This window comes from Gobius niger (genome assembly GCF_951799975.1).
Source record: "Gobius niger genome assembly, chromosome: 1".
Taxonomy (NCBI): Eukaryota; Metazoa; Chordata; class Actinopteri; order Gobiiformes; family Gobiidae; genus Gobius; species Gobius niger.
Window position 1 is genome coordinate 27,775,110 of NC_136852.1, and position 25,529 is coordinate 27,800,638.

General features: G+C 44.2%; 1 protein-coding gene across 1 annotated transcript in view; it reads left to right on the forward strand.

The window, feature by feature from the left end:
- Nucleotides 1–25,529, forward strand: part of LOC306965053 (calsyntenin-2-like) — a 526,930-nt gene that overhangs the window by 284,455 nt on the left and 216,946 nt on the right. Inside the window, exon 3 of the mRNA XM_079559275.1 lies at nt 11,867–12,062. Within this exon, the coding sequence (XP_079415401.1) occupies nt 11,867–12,062 (196 nt within the window). The remainder of the gene's footprint in view (nt 1–11,866; nt 12,063–25,529) is intronic.

Consider the following 25,529-nt stretch of genomic DNA (forward strand, 5'->3'; position numbering starts at 1 on the left):
CTTCAAAAGCCGCCGTATGCAGTCGCCACATGACAATCTGATTCACAGGCCCAGCCCTTCGCCTTCTCACCGACTCAATCGCATCTGCCCACAATGCATTGCACCGACGCATGTGGACCGTTCAGCGTTCAAAGACAGCGGGACGGCATTAACTCAACAAGGGGGGCCCTTTAATGCAATTAACCGAGGAGAGGAGTGATGGAAGGAAACGCTTCACTCTCTTTTATGTCCCGTTGTGAAAATGTGTGTAATTAAAAATATATATATGGGAAAGTATGAGTAACGCTGCCTCAGAGGGCTCTATTGTTAATCAGCAAGTGAACCACTGGGACAACCAAATGAAAAAAGATTAACATGCAATTTGATGTATTGAGATAGCATGCATTAACTAAATATGCAGGATTACTGAAAGGATATTGTAAAAACAAGACAGAGCAGTCCCTATTGGCTTGAAGATATGAATATTTTCAAGCCAATAATCATACTTTTGATGACACTGAGGTCAACATTCTAAGTAATTGCTTTATTTGTCATTGTACAATGATATTGCGTTCAGGTGTTGGGTTAGTCGTGCGCCGCCATTTTGGGCCAATCGGGCCTGCAGGTTTTTGAAGGTAGGTGAACCCAGAACCAGAGCACCTTGGAGGAAACGTGACAGGCGGCCTTCACGCTCGTCTGAAACGGGGACCCTGTTCCAGAGCATGGTGTCCTGCACTGGTCAGCTCCACGACCATCTACTCCTCTTCCTCCTGCGCGGCTCTCTGCACTCCACAACAGTCTTTTACCATCTTCTCCTCGTTTCTCCCTTTTTCGAAAGAGAAAAGGTTCACAATGAACTCCTTAGATCACATGAGCCTTGTTAATGCAAAGTCCTAATGGTGCACTACCGAACAACATAATGACTCTGAGTTTCGCCCCAGCTCACTTAAGCTGTTTTAGTATAAACAAGAAATACATGAAATGGGGCATAGAGTTCAAGTAGGACTCTATCTTATGTCACCAGTCTGACTACAACAGCGAGATGAAGCAGAAGGCAGAATCAAAACATCTTCAAGCAACCAGGTCCAGTCTTCAGTGCGGTATTTGAACATTTCCACAAGTCTCCTTCCGCGCTCAAAACGCCACTCCACACTCAGAGAAATCCATGAAGCTCCTCTTGAGTTTTAAGATTCAGACAGCTTCACCAAAAACTTGTTCTGATCCCAGAAGCAAAAGTTTTCCGAAGTTGCATTTTTGCACTGCTGCCCTCTGTTGGCATTGTGTATAAACTACATATAACGACATGTGTTAAAGGGTAGGTTCCAGACATACGGTATTAAGACAAAATCATGTTGTTGTTGTTGTTTTCTGCTATTTCCCCCAAAAGCTTGTCCAGCCACGCTCCAGCTTTCATTTTTCTGGCGCATGCAGTAAAACACAGCCTTGATTGGTATTGACCCCTATCTCCGCCATGGACAGCTCCTCAAGTGCGTCCTTTTTGTTTTTTTCTTTCCTCGCCTGGCTAAGTTTATGAAGAGCATAATTACAGTATTTTCAATTTGTGGCCAGAGCGGAATGAGGCGGCTTGACGGCCTATCGCGCCCCTGCAGATGAGCCGGGCCGAGTGAGTGCTCGCAAATGTGCGATCGTGTTGTTCCTCCACTGGTAATGAGAAGGGGAATTAGCGGGGCGTGAGGGTGACTAATACAAGAGGTAGACGCAGAGGAAAATAAAAACATGACAACTGTGTGAAAGTACAGAAAGCTGAGAGTCTATTCTGACTGTGTAATGATGATAGTATTGAGATGAACTCCTGTGTTGCCAGATAACAACAACCTGAAATCACATTTGTAAATCGCTACCAAAAGGTCCTCAGTGACTGTGCGATCTCCTAACCCTGTATGAGCCCCGTTACCGCCTGAGAGGAACTTGTTCCTGGTCTGAAGGTTGTTCTCAGAGTACGGATTATGGTGAAGTCACATTTGCCTTCTCATTACCTGAAAATCTTTGCAATAGGTTGCAGTCACATGATGCCACAACATTCTAAAGAGCCTGTAGTTTAAATTTGAGGCTGTGAAAATATTCATGAAACAAAATCTATCACAAAGTTCACTGTCTTCCCTGCCAGCATGTGCAAACTAAGGTCCAAATATTTTCTCTGAAAGATGTCCAAAAGTGGTGACAATATTCTAAAATATGAGCGTGATGTCAGCCAGGAAGGACTTTCTGCTCCAAAACTAATATGGCGGGTCTGTGAATCCAATCACAACAATCCAATCACCCATTCTAGACCGTGTTGCTAATATAGTCTAATTAAACATCTTAATAATGCTTACAGTTTTTACAGACTTGAAATTTGTGACCGTTTTTGTATTTCTGCAGCACGGTCGCTGTATAGTTAAAAAGATGACAGCATTACCGTTGCTAAGGAGAGATTTGATCGACTGAGTTGAGACCTTTTGGCTTCTACAGTATCCTCAGAAGCGTCATCTCACTCTGCTTGGCAATTGCAAGGCTTTTAATTAACACGAAAGCGAGAGCCATGACAAGTTTCTGAGCTCGATCACTCCTGCCCTGTCGACAAAACATCCTCTGGACGATTGAAAGCCTGTACAAACACGCACTCAGGAGACATCAATCAAACTGAATCGGACGAATCACCAAATGTTTGTCGAGGCGTAGTATCGGCGGGGCGCGTTCACCAGACATTGCTAACAACCCCCGCATGTAAAGAAATCAAGCTGTAGACGTCCCTAAATAATGCTCCGTGTGACACCTGAAAGCCCCGTAGCAGATGAAACACAGACAGCTATATTTACCGCTGCGTTTATTCCCTGCGAGCAATTATTGAACGTCGTCCAGTTGGTTCAAAAACAGTGCGATGTGTTTAATCAGATTGAGCCTGTCTCCGCGGAGCGTTTGGCTGTAGGAGGATGAAAGCCATGTCGGTCCTGATTAGAGCCTCGGTATACTGGCACACCGCGGCGCTCTCCCTGAGCGCGTTCGGCCGCTGTTTTGGTCGCTGTCCAGTTTGAGGAGACGGTGGCGGCCCCGAGGCGGTGGACACGTTCCCGTTCTTTCATCTCCTCTGCATGTCTCCTTCTTCCTCCGCGTCTGGACTGCTTGCTTACGTAAAGCCTATACATTTGAATCTTATGTGAAGTGAACGTATGTAGACAAATAAAGGCTTCAAGTGGCGTTCTCTTTTAGCCAACTGGTTTTAGCAAGTGGGGATGGGGATGTGCTCAATATTATATCGGGAATACGTGTTATAAATTTACTGTTGCCATGGAAATCCGCCATGTTTGTGGGTACTAGCTAAGCATCATCATCATCATCATCGTAGTAACAGCGGAGGAGTAAGGCTTCATTTACATGGAGTTCTTTGAGTTCACGTCCAAGTCCGTCATGTAATAAAGCAAGCTCACATATAAGCAACTAATGCGGCTTTTTAGGCATGTGTGGCTTAGCTGTGAGTCTTGCCCGGATACCTCCTCATTTGTCCCTTTTTTGCTTCCTGTAGTGCCTCTTGTGACGCCTCCACTGTGGCTTATTTACATTTCCCAGGTTGAACTTGTTTTTTGGGGAAACGCTCAGTGCCTTTACCTGCGCCTCCAGAACCATCGCAGAGCTGTGTCCTCTCTCCTCCTCTGTTTGCCTTGCTCTCCTCCAGGCCTCATCTGTACTCCTCTGTACTGTTGAGATCATCCAAGGTCTGAAGCAAACAAGCTTCCGGTCCCAGGGTTAGATCGTAGTTGATTCCATGTGAATGTGTCTGTGAGAGAAAAGTTAAAAGCCGTTCGGCGCGATGGGCTGTGCGGCACGGTGGCAGTAGAGAGACAGTCCCGGCCAGTGTTTTAATGTAAACGATAACAATGTTTTGGAAAAAGCCTGCTGCAAATCCCATGATGTTTAGCGATGTGACATCTTGATCTTGAACTCTATGTACAGACGGCATCTCAGGGAACGACCGCAAATGGCCACAGTGGTGGTGCAAAACTAAGAAGAAAAATAACAACTCTGTCACCTATTATTCCACCACCACTACTTAAACAAATGCTGAACTATGGATATACATTTTCTACCAAACAAAAATACAAGGGCATGGAGAGGAGCAAAGTGGTTCAGCCCATAAATACATAAATTACAGAGGATGGTAACGATGATGCTAACGCTCCCTTCATGCTACAAGCTAGCGGCTAGCTTCGAGTGCCGTTTTGTTCATTATTTTAACTTCAAGTGGGCCATCTGCTCTGTTAAATATTCATACTGACCTGGTTTTGACATGACTTTGTTTGTGCTAAAAATGCTTATAGTCTGTCAGAAAGGGCTAATAGCACAAACAAAAAGCTAGCTTATAAGCTAAACCCATTTGAGACCTACAAATGTCTTCTTCTGAGAGACTGAAGAGGCACCAAGAGCCCCCACACCTGCAGCCCAGTGGAGGCGTCACAACAGGAGCTACAGGAAACAAAAAAGGGACAAACGAGGAGGTATGCAGGCGAGACTCACAGCTAAGCAACACATTCCTTCTATTGCTCTGGTTGGACGTCCACTGGAGAATGAAACAGTTCAACTGCTAAGCTCTTCCCAGAAGATGGTGAGAGACTGTTGTGAAGTGGAGGGAGCGGAGGGAACTGCACAGGAGGAAGAGGCAGGAGGTGGAGTTGGCCAGTGCAGGACACCATGCTCTGAAACAGGGACAAATTCCGGCAGTCAGCCAAGTTTCCTGTGGGTGCTACGGTTTCCCCGACCTCCAAAAACATGCCGGTCAGGTTGACCCACAATGGCAGCGCGGCTCAGGACTAACACCTGAACACGGTTTAGTTGCACGCTTATACAATGACAAATAAAGCACTTACCTACTTACTAACAAAACATTAAAGTAGTAATCAATTTATTTTCTTATTTGAGAGAAACATTTGTCCCCCTTATTGTAAACGTGACATTTATGAAAGAAAAACAATGAGTATGTGCTGCTGTGTGTCTTAATATAGAACAATAAAATTCACTTCTGAAAACAGTCACAGTGTGAGCTCCGGCTGAAGCGTGCATCGGAATGAACACACGTGAACAAGCAGATGTGCGGAGGGTCTGGGAGAGCGAGAAACATGTGACTTTGATGGTTTGAAATTCATTCAAATATCAGAAATAACTTTTTTCTCAAGATGTATCACATTGTGGGACTTAAGACCCAAGTTAGAGCTGTGACTGGCTGACAGATGTAGACAAGTGACACTAAGAAAAGGTAGATATTTACATATTATTAATCCCACATCTCAATATGCAACAGAACGCCTTCGAAGAGTGATTCTCAATCTGTGGCAATGACGGTACCTGGGCTGCTTCCGAAGCTCTGCAGCTTTTTGTTTTGCCCACTTTTGGATTATTCCTAGTTTTGAACTACTTAAGTCATGTCTAAGACCCATTTTTTACTGATATAGTCCAACATGTGACTCTGTACAATCCAGTTATAGACGTGGTGTGGAAAGTTGTACAAACACTTCACCTACAAACCTTGATCCACAAAACAGCCCATATACCAACATTAAAAAAAACAGACGTTATCAAAGCGATCTTAGCATTTTCCACACTCGGCTCAATCTCATGTGCATAACTCAATGCAAGCACCTATTGGAGACGTAAGTATTCAGACGATGGCAGCTCATCAGTGATGCTCTGTCAGCTTTGATAATAACTGGGGCCCAGCAGCGCAGCGGCCCTGCAACACTCTGTCACACTCCTGCACACTCTCTCTCCTCCTCTTTTCTGATAATGAGCGGAGGTAACTTAAAAGATAACTCGGCCTGGAGGTGTGCTAGACTTCTGACACAGACAGGACACTTAGCACTTTGCTCCTAAGCACACTGCACCCCTTCCCCCCCGTCTCCCTCCGCTAATGGCCGCTCATTCTTTTCCACTTGATTAAATGAAAATGTCCTGATGGCCGTGGGGAGCGTTGGCAAACACTGCTGCATGCAATCAGGCGGAGAAGAGGCGACCCTGTCAGCCCGTGTCCACAAAGCGGGGGCTGAGGTGTTCTTCTGCATCTGACTGTGCTACACGATGGCACATGTTTTGGTTCAGGACTAGAGTCACGACCCGGGCATCAGCGTCTCCAGTCATTTTCGGAACTACTTTTACGAAATTGAAATCGCGGAGACCACTTCATCCACTTTAGGAAGGCTGTCAAATAGTCAAAAGCAGACATCCGAACAAAGTCATTTCATGAGGTGAAGAAGTGAAGTTTAAATGAAGCTTATGCGCAAATTCAACCTGGAAGACCTACCAGCTGCATTCATTCATCACCTAATCACCGGCAGCGCACTCCGATCATCCAATCACGGACCCCGCTCAAGCCGCACCTTCACAACAGCCAATCACCGCAGCTGCTCATCCGCTGATCAGCCGTTCATCGCCCAGGATTCCCTTTTTTAAGCTCCCTGGTCAATCACTCAGCTGTCTGCCAGCCGTGCTACGACCCTCCTCCACCCCTTTCTCCGCCTGGCTCCTCCTCGGCTCCGCTCATCAAGTGGCCAACCCAGGTCTCTTCCACCACCACCAGGGTCCAGGCTCGGGGGAAGATCATGGCTATCATTCGTCAAAGCCATGCTTTCCATATCGTTCGTTCAGTCTTCCGCCGGGGTCTGAGCCCCAATAATGATTCATGTTCAATAAAACACTCATACCGTCATTCCGTTTCTGTGAGTCTTTTCAGGTTGAAATTGTTTCAACAAATTTATGCTGTGATAAAAGGATCCAGTGTTGCATTCGTTTCTCACCAATATCTTGAACAATTAGTCTCAAGCTCCCCGAACCACTCTTTCACAACGTGAGGCCGATAAATCCAGGCCGTGCCATCGGGGAAAGAGAAATCCATTGATGGAATAAGCGAAGAACACACTTTTGAGAAGAGAGTTCTGTCTGCAATCTATACAGTCCAGTTCACTTTAACTGCCCAAATGTAGAACACAGAGTCCGTAAATCCCACTGCTAAAAGCCTAATGCCCTAACGCGACTTGGAGACACCCGTTTAGATAACAGTTTAGTGGGTAATTAGAGGTCGTAGCTCTGTGCCAAGTGCCAGGTGTTGACATCTGCCTCTGCTTTTGCCAAGGATACTGCCACTCCCTCTCACTCCCTCGCCACTCTCCGGAATGAAAATGAGCTCTGCAGACTTCAGACCTGTGGCAGTTTACAGGAGGCTTAACTTGGGAGGGTAAAGATGGTGGTTTGGAGTCGATTTTTGTGGAACCTACTCATGCCTTTCACAGCCAAATCAGATCTCTCTCGCAAAACCCGTTGGATTGCCCTCCGAGGAAAAATGGGCACAGAGTCAGAACATTTGCCTCTCAAATTGATTGAATTTAACTTCCAGAGTTCTTTTAATTGTCATACTCACACCTCTATAAGCCCCATGCGATTTACCACTGTCAAAGTCCCACACAAAAGTTTGTCTCATTATTGTCTCACTACAAGTTCTATTATTATTATTTTTATGCGAATACCGTGCCGGAAGGAGGCAGCTATTTTTGGGAGGTGCATTTTCTCTTCCCCTGACCTTTCCTCTGCCTTCGCCAACTCCGCCAGACTGTGGGTTTGTGGGAGTGAAAAATTAACAACCGGGATAACACACTGACCTCAATTAAACAGCGACTTTTTTTCCCCGCGCAAATGTCGCTACAAATAGACACAAATTAATGCTTCCCTGGCGCACCGACGAGTTCGCAACAAAATCACCGAGCATTCTGAAAGTTTATTTATTTATTTATTTCAGCTCGGCACAATAATTGGACCTGACCACACATGAGCCGGCCTTCACTGCCTATATGTGCATATGTGACAAGAAAATAATTTTGTTTTTCCTTGTTTACCCTGCTTGCAGCTCACCAGCTTTGAGGATGGCTTTCGAATACCATGCAGGAACTGTGAATTTTGCTAAGAAATTAGTAAAGTAAAAGTAGGTAAAGTGCAACCAGCATAGTCCATAAAGTAATTTAGTTGATTTTCCAACCATTCAGTAAATTGTCGTTGGAACAAAATCTGTTATACCATATTGCGGTCCTGCAAAACATTCTACAGAACCTCTTTCCTGAAGGCAGCAAGGAGAAAAGTCCATGATTTTGGATGTGAGGCACATGAGGTACAATGCTCTTTGCCTGCGACACGCATTGCTTTTTGCTGATGTCTACACGCTGACATTTGTGACAAGCGTCTGACTTCAGGTAAGCACAAGCGTCTAACTACGGGCTGTAGGCGCGTTTTTGACGCCTGAAAAGCGTTTGGTCTGTACGCAGCTTTAGACAGAGAGGAGAGTGGTCCCAATGATCTTCTCTGTGTTCCACTCTCCTCACAAGTGTCCAGTCTGCAGCAGGGCAGAAAAGAGTTGGCAAGAATGCTCTCTATAGGTGGTTTTCCACATGCAGGAGGGTGCCAGCTGAGTGGCTCTTTCACCAGCTTTGTTGAGCTTTTCCATAACAAAGGCCAGGACCAAAACGGTCTGACCAGGACCGACCTCTGACCGACCTTAGCTGCTGTTAGCGAAAGTTTAGCTGATGTTAGCGCAACATTTGCATGTAGCTTACCTTCATGGATGTATTTAGCGGTTTCTTTTCTGTTTTAATAAAATTCTCTGACTGATTCCATAAGTCCCACCAGAATTTGTCCACATTTGTTCTCATAGCGGCTTACAAAGCTTTTAATGACGATCTGTGCATTGTGCTCCGCCGTGGGGGCACAGCCCACAACAAATGCAGGTGTGTGTGTGGTGAAAGCAGAAGTGTGTGCGGGGTAGAGTCGATACATGCACGTAGATCGTGGCATGCGTGGTCGGGTCGCGCTATGTGAAACGACGGCTTAAAGTGCTCCTAGAATACAGTCATGATAGGCGGGGGCAGGTGGGCTCTCTTCATCCGGCGCAGAAAGTGCAAGAGATTTCACTTGTCTTTCCAGTTTGTGTGTTTTTTGTTGGTCAACCCCAGTGCTAAAATGGTGGCTTACCAAGACATGGATTTAGGTCTTGCAAGGGTTAGGGTTACAATACTGGTGATAATTTCCGAAAGAGTTTCCCTCATAAGATATTGCTCTTCCTTTAACAAGTATTTTTAGTTAGTCGACCTCAAACCATGACAAGGACACCTTTGGTTCCAATTCAGTCCTGTGTGGTTCTAAGCCCAGAAAGCCCTGTCGAGTTTGACCGGCTCTCCTGTGATGAGGTCATAGAGACACATTTTTCTTTTTTCTTTGTCACAGAGTAAAAAAAACTGTTACCCTGAGAAGATGTTGATAATACTTAAGCTCTGTTTTTATATCTTAAACATTTTACAAAGTTTGGCAGTTACAGTACACACCAGTAAGAGTTGGGATCATCCTGGTAACCTTTGGATCCGTGGATAAAACGCTCTCACCGCCGAGCCCCTTTACTACAAGTTTTATAAAGGCAATGGCAGCAACAGCGACTTAACTCCGTCCATAAAACTTTGCCTAACGGCCCCCGGCCCCTTGCATTCCCGCCATTTCATATCATAACGCAGACATTTGGAGCCGGCGCCCGTGACAGCGAGGTTAAACCTTTATTTTGCAGCCAGTGAACCACTTTGAGCCTGTATCCTGCATTTACATGGGGCCCGGCGCACAGTCAATGCTAATATGCCCTGAATTGTATATTGGATTTATTTCTTGCTCCAGTAGTGATGGATTTTACATTACCTTTCGGAGACCGCGGCGTCCTCTGTCACTCGCCGCCGCGCACCGTTGGCTGGGTACCATTTGGTGATTTCCCCGTCCCAGCATGTTCCCCCATATATTGTGTACAGGTCCATTTAACTCTGATAAGTCATTGTTCAGGCAGCGCAGACGGGGGTGGGGGGGACGTCTCCATATTCAAACATTTTCTGTTCGCCTGCAAAAGTGGAATGTGCTCAGAGTGCACTGTGTTTGAAATTGTTGTTTTACAAGAGTTTTGTTTGAGTGTTGCAGAGATGGTTGTCGGTTGGTTCTCCCATTTCCTCAGAATAACGCTGGAGCTCTGTCGTAGTGACCATCGGGTGGTCACCTCCCCGACCTATGCTCTTCTCCCCGATTGCTCGGTTCGGACGGACGGCCAGCTATGGGAACAGTCCTTGTAGTTCTGAACTTCTTCCATTTACGAATGATGGATGTCACTGTGCTCTTTGGGACATTCAATGCTGCAATAATTTTCCTGTACCCTTCCCCAGATGTGTGCCTCGATACAAACCTCTTTTGGAGGTCGACAGATAATTCTTTTGACTTCAGGGCTTGGTTTATGCTCTGCCATGCACTATCAGCTGTGGGACCTCACAGAGAGGTGTGTGTCTTTCCAAATCAAGTCCAATCCATTTCATTTAGCATAGTTGGAGGAACAGTTGTAGAAACATCTCCTCAAGGACGATCAGTCAATACTTTCCAGATGCATTTAGCGCCGTGTACTGCTTCTATTTTGACTTTATGGCTGGGACGATACGCTCTTTGTCTTTTCCAAGAAGTCTAAGTCTTTAAAAATCAAGTTCGCTGTCCTGCCCGTTGCGCTCCCACCATTCATCCTTGACAAAGATCTGATTCGGTCCAGAAAAGTCCTTTCTCGCAAAGGAAGTCCATCGATGTTATTGCACGTCTTTAAAAGCGCGGCACACTCACAAAGCAGCAGTCAAGCCCGATCTGGTCGGTGGTGTTAAAGACTCGAGTGAACGAACAGAAGGTAATTATCTGTCACTGCTCGGAGTGCGCGGCCTTTGCTCGATGCGATTTCATGAGTCCAGACCTTGTACCAGTCGGGGCGGACACATTGCAACAAGCTCGACATGCACCGCGCAAAATGTCACCGGTCTAATTCACTCCACGCTGTTTATGCTTCTTCCGTTAAAGACACTGAGCCCCATAAAAATGTATATTTTAACCCTGGTATTCTAATGTGACCCCATGACTATTCAAACTCACACTTTAGATTGGAATGTATAACATTTTTATTATATTTACATGTGAGCCATGGTTGATTTAAACAAAATAACTTCCTCTGAGTAAACATTTCTTCATCTTAAAGGGGCTAGATGCAAGTTAGCCATTTTATGCAGGATTTTAGAGGCAGTTGTGGTGAATATGTCTGGGCTCATTCTACACCTCAGGACATTGTCGGAACATTTAGGGGGAGGAGATTCCGTAAAGTCCCTTTAACATCAATAAACCGGCCAGACAACAGGAAAAGAAATAGCTCGAAGTCCTTGTAACTCAGTTGTGCCGCATTTGACGCGTCCTTATGAAAAAGTTCAGGGCGGATTATTACAGAAAAAAAGAAATATGTTCTGTTTTGTGCAAGACGCCAATATAAGACCCAACATAAACAAATAAGAAATTGTTGACACCATGCTGCAAATATTGACTTTTCTGGAGTCGGTGAGGGATTATTTTTTGGGTGTTTTTCTTTCACAACAAGAAAACTCTCTCTATTGTCTGAGACTGCAGTTTGCCGACGGATTAAAGCCAGCAATTCTATTTTAATTTCAGCGCCTCATTTCTCACACACTGAGGGGACGTCTTTCTCGTTCTGCTGAATCCGTATCAAGGCACAATAGGGCTGATTCTTCATTCTTTTGAAAGGTCAGATTCATATTTAGATGGAAGATTATTTTTCCGTAGAGAATTGGACATTTATTTTCAGACTTGTATGGGTTAGAAGCATTGGCCCAGACATGCTCAAGTGTTTTAGGAAAAAGGCTTTTGTGTCAGTAAGAAAGATTTCTCCCAATCATTGCCGTCGACGTTCCATCTGCCTTTGCGATGTTCAATGTCCTTGTTGGATCTAAGACAGAATTAGCTCCAGTAAATGTTGACGCAAGTCTCTGACCGCCGACTGTGACCTCTCTCTTTCCAGGGGAGATCTGCGCGTTCACCATCCATGGCGTGGAGGCCCCGTTCGAGGCGGTGGTGCTGAACGGGACGTCCGGAGAGGGTCAGCTGAGGGCGCGGGGGCTGGTGGACTGTGAGCAGCAGAAAGAGTACACCTTCATCATCCAGGCTCATGACTGCGGATCCGGACCGGGAGGCACAGAGGGCAAGAAGTCCCACAAGTGAGTCCAGATATGTGATTACATTTAAGTGGGAATTAAGTCTGATCAATGGATGTGCACTGTTATGTGTGTCTCTCTGTCCTCATCAACGTTTAGTGGGATATTCCATCTCCTAACCCCCAAGGAAGCTTTTTGGTTTGTCTCAAAACATTGGCACTTTGAATCAAGATGTACTAAGCTAGGCAGAGCTTTGTCTGGTCTGAGCATCAGGTCATAAGAGTTACACGGCCTGACCCAAAGAAGAAAATACCCTTCTGTTCCTTTTCAAAAAACTAGGTCTAGCATCTCATGTATTTTGTACATGGTCCCTGTTAAATCAAATAAACGAAGGTCGAAAAAGATTTGAAGCCAGAAGCCACTCAATCTCATTCATCAAGTGTTATACAGACAGACAGAATTGTCATTCAGGGTCAACATTAAAAACTGCACACTTCACAACGGAATTTCGTTGCAAATGACCCTGAATGTGAGGTGCAAATACAATGCACACAATCATAAATATATACAAACAACTTTAAAAAAGCATAAAACTAGACATAAGGCAGCTAGGGACCATAGCTTGTTCAACAGTCTGTAGAATGAAGCTATTTCAGAACCTTGAAGTGCTGCGACACCTCGTGTCTGAGGGAAGAAGAGCCCGAAGAGGAGTCCTGATTATTTTCTCAGAACGTGGCCGAGGTGATGTTCTTAGCCAGCCGCAATGTGTCGTCATGGTACGCAGCCTCATACTGTCCATACAGAGGCTGTCCTGCAATCTTTGAGCAGATTTTACTCAATTGATTTGGCAGCGAATGAGAGACAGCTGTACCATACAGCGCTACAACACTGCAGGACGCTGAAGAGCAGGTGAAGAACAGGGTCAGAACAGAAGCAGCACCGGACGACAGGCTCGAAGTGAAGACCGCAGGTGATGAAGGGAATATATTCTTTGTTTATTCTTTTTACCGATGGAATCAATGTGGTGTTTCCAAGACAATTAAGGATCTATCATCACACTCAGACATTTAAAGAACTCCACCTGTTTGCTTGGTTCATTGCTGATGATAATGGCAGCTGTAACTATGATTTAGACCTCATTTTAAGTTTTTAGACAAGATTATAATATTCGCGTAAAGTCAACATTTTGTGTGTGTCCCAATCTCATATATTGAAAGTCGCGGTCAAATGACAGGCCAATGCAAACCGAATGATTTAGGTGGCTATTTTTGTTGCTGTTGTTGGAAGCAGCTTCTTTTTTACGACTGGAGTAGACAATAGAAACGGCATTATTTTTTTTGCTTGAGCGGTTTAGTTTCCTCAGTGTATCCTGGATTTCATTTTATTTCATCAGAGCGGCATTTCAAATTGTTTTCTCCCCTTCGATCAAAAGCAACCCCCAGTTTTCTTTCTTTCTTCCTCTGACCATAAAGCACAAGGGTCCGCTCGTCCTCGCTATCACCTCCTACGTCTCCGGCCAAAACCTCCGCCGATCCCCATGAAAAGAGGTCGACTGATCAAAAACAATTTGTCACACTTGTTGGCTTTCCCCCTGCCTCTCCAAATTGCACTTTGCGACGACTGCCTCGCGTCCCTCCACTCGACCTCCTCACCTCCAGCGACGGACTCCGGCGCCGATCTATCATGTAGTTGAGCTGATAGGCACTTTGCTCTAAAGCCGGTATCATAGCAGCGGGGGTATTTAAGGCTATACAGACGTGTCGGCGCCAGCAGAGCGTGGCGTGTTTTTTTTAAAGGACACTGAAAGAGCACAAAGTAACCGGGCAGCTGATTCGGCACAGGTGATGGTCTCTGGGACACCCTGGATTGGATTTGGGGATTTGGTGGTGGAGGGAGAGGGTCTGGACATGATCTGTGGATACGGTCGGTGACGCTTCAGCTCGGAAAATAGAGGGATAACAAAAAGCCCTATTGAAAGAACAAAGTTTACTATAGGCTTTTTTATTTGTAAGATGGACATGCCGAGTATATGTACATTGAGTTGGAGATACTTGCTATTCTCTAAAGAAGGCCTAGTGTAGAGTTGCAAAGAGAGGCAGGAGATGCTGGATGTCTAGCACAGAAGACGTTTATTTAGTACGAGACCCGGAGACATTAACTCTCATCACGTTGCGGTGGTGTTGGTCATTAAAGTTCAACTATGCTTCCACAGAAGTAGGTTTAAACTGTTCTCGAGATGGCATGAAAACAGAGTCAAGAATGCCATTAGAGGCAACTTGGCCAAGGCACATTAATCAGTCCTGTAAGACTTTGTTATGCCGAGGGAAGCAGATAAGTGTTTGTCAGCGCAGGGCAAATAACACTCTAATAACGCCGGGCAGAGATGGAGTTATTAAAAAGGAAGGCTATCAATGGGCTGCACGAGTGGTGTCCTTGGTTAGATGTTTTCTCAATACAATAAGCTTGCTTTGTTTTACAAAATGTATCAGCACTTGTCAGTGTCCAATAAGGAAGTGAAACTATAACATAAAAAAAGTTGTCAAACTAAAGAGAACAAAATCTTCTTAAAGGAACAGGCCACCGTTCTTCCGCACTATAATATTCTTACCTGAGCTGAGACGAGTTGATGCGTACCTGTCTGGTCTTTGTGCGTGCTCTTGGAAGAGCGTAGTAGCTTCCAAATTCACCCCCTATTGGAGCCATAGGAATACATTGGGTGTAGCTCCCAGCTGAATGAATACGCGTACAAGTGGGATATGCCTTTTTCCCGTTTTATTTCCAATGAGATCTCCGTATATCACCACCGTAAGAGCTAAAACATATATTACAGTGCATCAGTTTTAGGTTTAAGTAACATTACAAACATAAAGAGAACACACATACCTTATTTCCCCATCAGCTAGGGCTAAGAGAGCCATTCAAAACCATCTAACAATCCAACCCGCCATGACCTTTTAAACACTTCCTGCTTCTTCATAACAGGAAATGGAGAATGGAGAGGAGAAAACTTAGTCCAATACATTGGGAGAGGCCAAATGCTAACAACATCTTTGGTCATTTGGCGTGACTGAGGGTATGCACAAAGACCAGACAGGTGTGTATCAACTCGTCTAAGCTCAGGTAAGAAAATCACAGTATGTAAAAACGGTGGCCTCTTTAGTTTGACAACTTTTGTTATGTTTATAGATAGAGACAAAAACGTTCAACTGTTGCCGTGCCAATCATGTTATATCATTGGGAAATGAGTAAGTGACTTCATGCCAGTAGCTTTTCTGCCCATTATTTCTTCATTAAAATTGCTGCTCCACTGAAATAAAATAATAATTACTTAAAACAATAAGTCAAAATACAAATAAGTCATATATTCAAAAGCATTAAAAGCTGTCAAATGCACTTTAAATATGATGAGTTCATTTGTATTCCTCATTTTTGACTCGAGGGCAAGTTCTCCCTCATCCAAGTGTCCCTGACAGAAGCCGTCCCATAAGTGAACTGTTGCAGAGGTGTGGCCCCAGGTCAGAGCGGTAAGGACTGTGGGCGGAAACAAATCGGAAGTTTGATATACTGAGGCAGGAAAAGAACTCGATAAACAATCTTACTGAAGACCTTTTAAAGGAACAGGGCGCCGTTTTTACATACTGAGATATGTTCTTACCTGAGCTTAGTCGAGTTGCTGCGTGCCTGTCTGGTCTTTGTGCATTCGCTCAGTCACGCAAAAAGACGTAAGATGTTGTTAGCATTCAGCCTCTCTGAGTAAACATTTCTTCATCTTAAAGGGGCTAGATGCAAGTTGGCCATTTTTTACTCACTACTGCCACCTCAGGCCATATGTGTAACTGCACCTTCTATGTTAAGCTTGTTGATCACGGCACTTCAGACCCGAAGAAACAACATTTTGTGTGACAGTGCAGGATTTTAGAGGCAGTTGTGGTGAACAGGTCTGAGCTCATTCTACACACAGAGCCGTTTTTCTTCCTATAGGCAAACTATGCAAGTCGCGTAGGGCCCCCGCAGCCACAAGGGCCCCGCATCTCAGTCAAACTACGGTGTTGTTTCACTGATTAATCACCGCGTTGTTACAGGCCTATTTGTCTCAAAGAGTTGAATCCACACGGTACTCCTGCACACAGTTACTTACAGTAACTCTGGTTCTTTGAACGTGCACAGTCTAAAACGAGTTGGGCTACTCACAGGCTAATTCTCAGTGGTCAGACAAAAATAACCGTCAGGTGCAGGTTTCAGTTAGTTTTAAATCAGCAGTTCCCAAACTGTGGGTCAGGGACCAGAGGCGAGAGAAGGTGACCATTTGCCATTCACCATTTTAAAAAGTTGGCAAATAGACTAGTAGTAGTCCTAAATCCCAGTCTGACAGTGGCTTAGTGGTTAGTGAGGGGCAGGGCCTGAACTGAGGTCATTATGTTCCTCTTCCGCACTACTGCACTGTGGAACCGTTTTTGACTGTAAATGGGTTCACTTTTCGTTGAATAGCTATGGCTCTGTCTATGCATTAGGACATTGCTGGAACATGTGGGGGGGGGGGGGGGGAGATACATTTTTAAACTCTGTGTAGTCCCTTTAATAATGACTATACAGTACTTCATCTTAAAATATCCAACAATTAAAATCAAATACAATTAAAGCCGCGCGCGGCGATAAAGGCCCTCGCCCCTGGCGCACTCCCCGCTCGCTCTCGTCTCTTGCAACCACCCCGCTCGCTCTCGTCCCTTGCGACCACTCTTCATCACACTAGGTCCTTGCGAGCCCCATGATTGAACTTGCTCATTTTGACGTGAAAATCCCTATTAAGTTGCATTATTCTGCTTTATATGCGAAAGTCCCTTTAAGTTGCATTATTCTGCTTTATATGCGAAAATCCCTATTAAGTTGCATTAAAGTGCATTTTATGCGAAAGTCCCTTAAAGTTGCATTACAGTACATTATATGCGAAAGTGCCTTGAAGTTGCATTACAGAACATTATATGCGAAAGTCCCTTTAAGTTGCATTACAGTTTATTATATGCGAAAGTCCCTTTAAGTTGCATCACAGTTTATTATATGCGAAAGTCCCTTTAAGTTGCATTACAGTGCACTATATGCGAAAGTCCCTTTAAGTTGCATTACAGTACATTATATGCGAAAGTCCCTTTAATTGCATTATAGTGCTATTGTGAAAATCCCTATGTAGTGGCATAATTGTGTTGTAATTGCAAAAATCCCTATTTTGTTGCAGAAACTGTAAGAACTGTTGAAATTGCAGAAACTCTTAACACTGTATAAACTGTTAAAATCACTGCCAGACTTCACTGTATCATAATCCTATTAAAATGCCGGCAAGAAAAGAGAAAGCATTAGAAAAGTGTCAGCCATATTTGAACCAGCAACCTCCTACACCAGAGACAAGCACACTATCACTGAGCTGTAGCTCCATAGTAGTTTGATCCTGATGTGCGCTAGTTTTGTCTAAGTTATCGAGCAGAAGTTAGTTCCCAGCATCCCACTGGAGGAGAGAGGTAGCTTCAAGTCATGCCCCCCCCCATACATTTCCTCGATTGTTTTCGACATTTTCCCTTGTGTTGCCTCAATTGTTTTCCTACGATCCCCCCATTTCTAGCTCTTTAGTGACGCATATGAAAGCGTTTTTCATGAGAATGGGACCGTAGGTGCGGTTAAAAGAAAAAAAAAAAGAGCAAAGGTAAAAATTGACCCAGCAATCTCATGGTTGGAAACCCAATGCACAAGCAATAACGCTACACGGGCACAGCAAATCTTATGAAACGTGCTGTACTCATGTGACAATGTGTGCAGTGGCCCATGTAAAAGGTGAAAGCAATAGAAAAGTGTCAAGGCTGTGTTTGGACTAGCAACCTCCTTCACTTGAAACATGGGCCTGATGACTGCTTGGCTTATTTAAATTCCCAGGCTGCAATTTTGTACCAGCAACACACTGGAGGAGAGGTTTTTTCCCCGTTTTTAATGAGTGTGGGACCATAGGCAATGATGCATGTTCTTACCGGAAGGTGTTGAGTCCAAAAGAAAAAGGAAATAAAAAAAAGTTTAGGTTGGGATTTGATCCAGCAACCTCCTGTACACTAGCTCAGCACTCTACCAATGGAGCTACTCAGGTTGAGTGAACTGCTACGAAACGTCCCGCAATCATGTGTTTTAGGCTGTGACAATGTGTGCAGCGGCCCATGGAAAAGGTGAAGGCAATATGAAAGTGTCAAGGTTGTGTTTGGACTAGTTACCTCCTTCACTTGAGACGAACATGCTATCACTGAGCTGTAATTCCAAGCAAACATGGGCCTGATGACTGCTTGGGTTTTCTAAATTCACAGGCTGAAATTTGATCCCAGCAACACACTGGAGGGGTAATTTCCCTGTTTTTAATGAGTGTGGAACCATTGGCGACGATGCATGTTCTAACCAGAAAGTGCTGAGTCCAAAGAAAAAAAAAATGAAAAAGAGTCAAGGTCAGAATTTTATCCAGCAACCTCCTGTACACTAACCCAGCTCTCTACCAATGGAGCTACTTAGGCTGAGAAAAATATAGCGGAGGTGAAATAAATGTCATGAGAGACTCCGCACTTGTGTGTTTGCAGGAAACGGATTAACAGCTTAGAAAATAATATATTGTATCATTTTGTAATTGGGGTAAATTCCTGGCTGCCCAAAGAATCGTTGAGAGGGGGTTTCAGCCCTGCAGCACCCTCGATATTGAAGCTATGATTTAGTAAGACCCATATAGTATGAGGAACACACAGAGAGACGGACAGGAAACAGTCGAATTGAACTTCCTGTGATAGTACAGTTGAGAAAAACGTGACTTTGGAGGCAAAAACGTCCAAATTAAAGCTGATGTCTGTTAGAGAGGGGTAGTATAAGTATATACGAGTCCAAAAGTGTAGCTTTTGTGAAGAAAGGGGGAAATGTGGAATACTGGCGAATTTCAGGAGAAACCTCTGATAGAGGCCAGCACGCTGCTAGGTTAAGACCTCTGGCGATTTTCACGGAGGATGGGCGGGCCACTTACAAGCCACTTAAAAGACATTTAAAGGACTTTTTGGCGATAGCGGCTGCGTGTGCACAGCATTAGGTCCAGGTGTGGAATGTGCACGTGCGCCGGATTGGGTCCGTTCCAATCCGGCCAAGTCTGTGAAAGATATGAGGCTTTGAAATTTGCTAAAAATGGCCTCTCAGTTGCGGCCTCGTCATGACCACGCCCAATAATTTAAAAAAAATTGAAATTATGATTTAGAAAGCCACATGGGTTTGGGACATGTTGGCCAAAATTGGAGGCTTTGCATTGAAAACTCGGGGATCAGGGGCCAGAAGTTCAAGAGGTACAATTTTGAAGGTTTGAGGTTCGGGCCAAGATGGCCGACTTCCTGTAGCATTTAGGGCGGGGTCATAATATCATTTTTGACATGTCCTGACATGGTCTATGTCCCTGGCCAATGTCACGTTTGTACGATGATTTTTTTTGCGACCGCTCCTCCATTGGGTCAATGTAAACCGCCTGTTTGAGGGGGCGCCACAGAGTCAACTTTTATTATTTTCTCTCGCGAACCCCACCCAAAATTAGAGCTTGCGGAGCACTACGTTTTGACCCCTGTTACTTGCGAATCGGTTCACGTTTGCTACGTGAATTCTTGCGTTTTCGTCCCCCGTTATCGATTTTAATTAGTCCCTCGCGGGACACTGCGTGTCCGTTGCTCGGGCCTAATTATACAGAAAATTAAGCGAGATAGAGGCATGTTGTAATAGACTTTTTTGATCAGTGCGACGTGCCGAATCAGGATATCACCTTTGTTTTCACTTTCGTGCAAGTGTAATTTTGAAGGTATAGGTAGGGGGCGCTATTTTTGGGAAAATTGTACAATTATCAAGGGTAATCAGTACGATCCATAGAGGGGCTTATGTGATCCAAATATGAGTGTGATCTGAATTTGCGTGCCCCTGTGAGTTGTCACCAAAGAGGCGGGGAAAAAGCATGTTTTTTAGCAGAGCGGTAGAGACAAACCGTAACAGATATCCGAACAAAAGAGCTCGATTATTGTAGCTCTACGCCTCTAGATTACACTCACCAAGTTGGATGTCATTTGGTCCAAAACCCTTCGAGTGACTTGACAAATTATCAGGTGAAGAAATTCAGGTTACAATTTTCAATCCAATATGGCCGACTTCCTGTTTGTCAGAGGGCGGAGTTATATTGATGTTTTAAGTTTGTCTTGATGTGCTCTATCACTGTACTCAAAGACAAATGTTTAGGCCAAAAAATGCATGCTTCCAAATGAATGGGGGGCGTGCATGTGGGGGCGCCACTGAGGCATTGTTCAAAGTGTTGTCTTGCGAATATCAAAATAGTTAATTTTACACCAACCTTGAACTGTTGGTCAAATAAAATTGACTTTTCGTTAATGTTCAGGGGGTCAAAATTGAGATCAAAGACGTAATAATAATAATAATAATAATAATAATAATGGAAACGATTTTTCGGCCATTATTTTTCTCCCACAAAGACATTACTCAGAGTGACGTGGCTTTGATATGTTGTTCCCCATCACAGACAAGGTCTGTATGATTTTTTCCACACCTCCATACCATCCGGTTTTTTTTATACGAATTTTTAAAGACAAAACCTTTGAGGGGGCGCCAGTGAGTCATTTTTGGCGATAGCGGCTGCGTGTGCACAGCATTAGGTCCAGGTGTGGAATGTGCACGTGCGCCGGATTGGGTCCGTTCCAATCCGGCCAAGTCTGTGAAAGATATGAGGCTTTGAAATTTGCTAAAAATGGCCTCTCAGTTGTGGCCTCGTCATGACCACGCCCAATAATTTAAAAAAAATTGAAATGATGATTTAGAAAGCCACATGGGTTTGGGACATGTTGGCCAAAATTGGAGGCTTTGCATTGAAAACTCGGGGATCAGGGGCCAGAAGTTCAAGAGGTACAATTTTGAAGGTTTGAGGTTCGGGCCAAGATGGCCGACTTCCTGTAGCATTTAGGGCGGGGTCATAATATCATTTTTGACATGTCCTGACGTGGTCTATGTCCCTGGCCAATGTCACGTTTGTACGATGATTTTTTTTGCGACCGCTCCTCCATTGGGTCAATGTAAACCGCCTGTTTGAGGGGGCGCCACAGAGTCAACTTTTATTATTTTCTCTCGCGAACCCCACCCAAAATTAGAGCTTGCGGAGCACTACGTTTTGACCCCTGTTACTTGCGAATCGGTTCACGTTTGCTACGTGAATTCTTGCGTTTTCGTCCCCCGTTATCGATTTTAATTAGTCCCTCGCGGGACACTGCGTGTCCGTTGCTCGGGCCTAATTATACAGAAAATTAAGCGAGATAGAGGCATGTTGTAATAGACTTTTTTGATCAGTGCGACGTGCCGAATCAGGATATCACCTTTGTTTTCACTTTCGTGCAAGTGTAATTTTGAAGGTATAGGTAGGGGGCGCTATTTTTGGGAAAATTGTACAATTATCAAGGGTAATCAGTACGATCCATAGAGGGGCTTATGTGATCCAAATATGAGTGTGATCTGAATTTGCGTGCCCCTGTGAGTTGTCACCAAAGAGGCGGGGAAAAAGCATGTTTTTTAGCAGAGCGGTAGAGACAAACCGTAACAGATATCCGAACAAAAGAGCTCGATTATTGTAGCTCTACGCCTCTAGATTACACTCACCAAGTTGGATGTCATTTGGTCCAAAACCCTTCGAGTGACTTGACAAATTATCAGGTGAAGAAATTCAGGTTACAATTTTCAATCCAATATGGCCGACTTCCTGTTTGTCAGAGGGCGGAGTTATAATGATGTTTTAAGTTTGTCTTGATGTGCTCTATCACTGTACTCAAAGACAAATGTTTAGGCCAAAAAATGCATGCTTCCAAATGAATGGGGGGCGTGCATGTGGGGGCGCCACTGAGGCATTGTTCAAAGTGTTGTCTTGCGAATATCAAAATAGTTAATTTTACACCAACCTTGAACTGTTGGTCAAATAAAATTGACTTTTCGTTAATGTTCAGGGGGTCAAAATTGAGATCAAAGACGTAATAATAATAATAATAATAATAATAATTAAAGCCGCGCGCGGCGATAAAGGCCCTCGCCCCTGGCGCACTCCCCGCTCGCTCTCGTCTCTTGCGACCACCCCGCTCGCTCTCGTCCCTTGCGACCACTCTTCATCACACTAGGTCCTTGCGAGCTCCATGATTGAACTCGCTCATTTTGAAGTGAAAATCCCTATTAAGTTGCATTATTCTGCTTTATATGCGAAAGTCCCTTTAAGTTGCATTATTCTGCTTTATATGCGAAAATCCCTATTAAGTTGCATTAAAGTGCATTTTATGCGAAAGTCCCTTTAAGTTGCATTAAAGTGCATTTTATGCGAAAGTGCCTTGAAGTTGCATTACAGAACATTATATGCGAAAGTCCCTTTAAGTTGCATTACAGTTTATTATATGCGAAAGTCCCTTTAAGTTGCATCACAGTTTATTATATGCGAAAGTCCCTTTAAGTGGCATTACAGTTTATTATATGCGAAAGTCCCTTTAAGTTGCATCACAGTTTATTATATGCGAAAGTCCCTTTAAGTTGCATTACAGTTTATTATATGCGAAAGTCCCTTTAAGTTGCATTACAGTGCATTTTATGCGAAAGTACCTTTAAGTTGCATTACAGTACATTATATGCGAAAGTCCCTTTAATTGCATTATAGTGCTATTGTGAAAATCCCGATGTAGTGGCATAATTGTGTTGTAATTGCAAAAATCCCTATTTTGTTGCAGAAACTGTAAGAACTGTTGAAATTGCAGAAACTCTTAACACTGTATAAACTGTTAAAATCACAGACAGACTTCACTGTATCATAATCCTATTAAAATGCCGACAAGAAAAGAGAAAGCATTAGAAAAGTGTCACAGCTATATTTGAACCAACAACCTCCTACACCAGAGACAAGCAAACTATCACTGAGCTGTAGCTCCATGGTACTTGGACTGTGATGTGCGCTAGTTTTGTCTAAGTTATCGAGCAGAAGTTAGTTCCCAGCATCCCACTGGAGGAGAGAGGTAGCTTCAAGTCATGCCCCCCCCCATACATTTCCTCGATTGTTTTCGACATTTTCCCTTGTGTTGCCTCAATTGTTTTCCTACGATCCCCCCATTTCTAGCTCTTTAGTGACGCATATGAAAGCGTTTTTCATGAGAATGGGACCGTAGGTGCGGTTAAAAAAAAAAAAAAAAGAGCAAAGGTCAAAATTGACCCAGCAATCTCATGGTTGGAAACCCAATGCACAAGCAATAACGCTACACGGGCACAGCAAATCTTATAAAACGTGCTGTACTCATGTGACAATGTGTGCAGTGGCCCATGTAAAAGGTGAAAGCAATAGAAAAGTGTCAAGGCTGTGTTTGGACTAGCAACCTCCTTCACTTGAAACATGGGCCTGCGCTGATGACAGCTTGGCTTATTTAAATTCCCAGGCTGCAATTTTGTACCAGCAACACACTGGAGGAGAGGTTTTTTCCCCGTTTTTAATGAGTGTAGGACCATAGGCAATGATGAATGTTCTTACCGGAAGGTGTTGAGTCCAAAAGAAAAAGGAAATAAAAAAAAGTTTAGGTTGGGATTTGATCCAGCAACCTCCTGCACATTAGCTCAGCACTCTACCAATGAAGCTACTCAGGTTGAGTGAACTGCTACGAAACGTCCCGAAATCATGTGTTTTAGGCTGTGACAATGTGTGCAGCGGGCAATGGAAAAGGTGAAGGCAATATGAAAGTGTCAAGGTTCTGTTTGGACTAGTTACCTCCTTCACTTGAGACGAACATGCTATCACTGAGCTGTAATTCCAAGCAAACATGGGCCTGATGACTGCTTGGGTTTTCTAAATTCACAGGCTGAAATTTGATCCCAGCAACACACTGGAGGGGTAATTTCCCTATTTTTAATGAGTGTGGAACCATCGGCGACGATGCATGTTCTAACCAGAAAGTGCTGAGTCCAAAGAAAAAAAAAATGAAAAAGAGTCAAGGTCAGAATTTGATCCAGCAACCTCCTGTACACTAACCCAGCTCTCTACCAATGGAGCTACTTAGGCTGAAAAAAATATAGCGGAGGTGAAATAAATGTCATGAGAGACTCCGCACTTGTGTGTTTGCAGGAAACGGATTAACAGCTTAGAAAATAATATATTGTATCATTTTGTAATTGGGGTAAATTCCTGGCTGCCCAAAGAATCGTTGAGAGGGGGTTTCAGCCCTGCAGCACCCTCGATATTGAAGCTATTATTTGGTAAGACCCATATAGTATGAGGAACACACAGAGAGACGGACAGGAAACAGTCGAATTGAACTTCCTGTGATTGTACAGTTGAGAGAAACGTGAATTTGGAGGCAAAAACGTCGAAATTAAAGCTGATGTCTGTGACAGAGGGGTAGTATAAGTATATACGAGTCCAAAAGTGTAGTTTTTGTGAAGAAAGGGGGAAATTTGGAAAACTGGCGAATTTCAGGAGAAACTCTGACAGAGGCCAGCACGCTGCTAGGTTAAGACCTCTGGCGATTTTCACGGAGGATGGGCGGGCCACTTACAAGCCACTTAAAAGCCAATTAAAGGCATTTTTGGCGATAGCGGCTGCGTGTGCACACCATTAGGTCCAGGTGTGGAATGTGCACGCGCGCCGGATTGGGTCTTTTCCAATCCGGCCGAGTCTGTGAAAGATATGAGGCTTTGAAATTTGCTGAAAATGGCCTCTCAGTTGCGGCCTTGTCATGACCACGCCCAATAATGGAACAAAATTTGAATTGATGATTTTGAAAGCCACATGGGTTGGGGACATGTTGGCCAAAATTGGAGGCTTTCCATAGAAAACTCGAGGATCAGGGACCAGAAGTTCAAGAGGTACGATTTTGAAGGTTTGAGGTTCGGGCCAAGATGGCCGACTTCCTGTAGCATTTAGGGCGGGGTCATAATATCATTTTTGACATGTCTTGACGTGGTCTATGTCCCTGGCCAATGTCACTTTTGTACGATGATTTTTTTTGCCACCGGGCTCTCATTGACTCAATGTAAACTGCGTGCTTGAGGGGGCGCCACTGAGCCATATTTTATTATTTTCTCTCGCGAACCCCACCCAAAATTAGAGCTTGCGGAGCACTACGTTTTAACCCCTGTTACTTGCGAATCGGTTCACGTTTGCTACGTGAATTCTTGCGTTTTCGTCCCCCGTTAACGGTTTTAATTAGTCCCTCGCGGGACACTGCGTGTCCGTTGCTCGGGCCTAATTATACAGAAAATTAAGCGAGATAGAAGCATGTTGTAATAGACTTTTTTGATCAGTGCGACGTGCCGAATCAGGATATCACCTTTGTTTTCACTTTCGTGCAAGTGTAATTTTGAAGGTATAGGTAGGGGGCGCTATTTTTGTGAAAATTGTACAATTATCAAGGGTAATCAGTACGATCCACAGAGGGGCTTATGTGATCCAAAGATGAGTGTGATCTGAATTTGCATGCCCTTGTG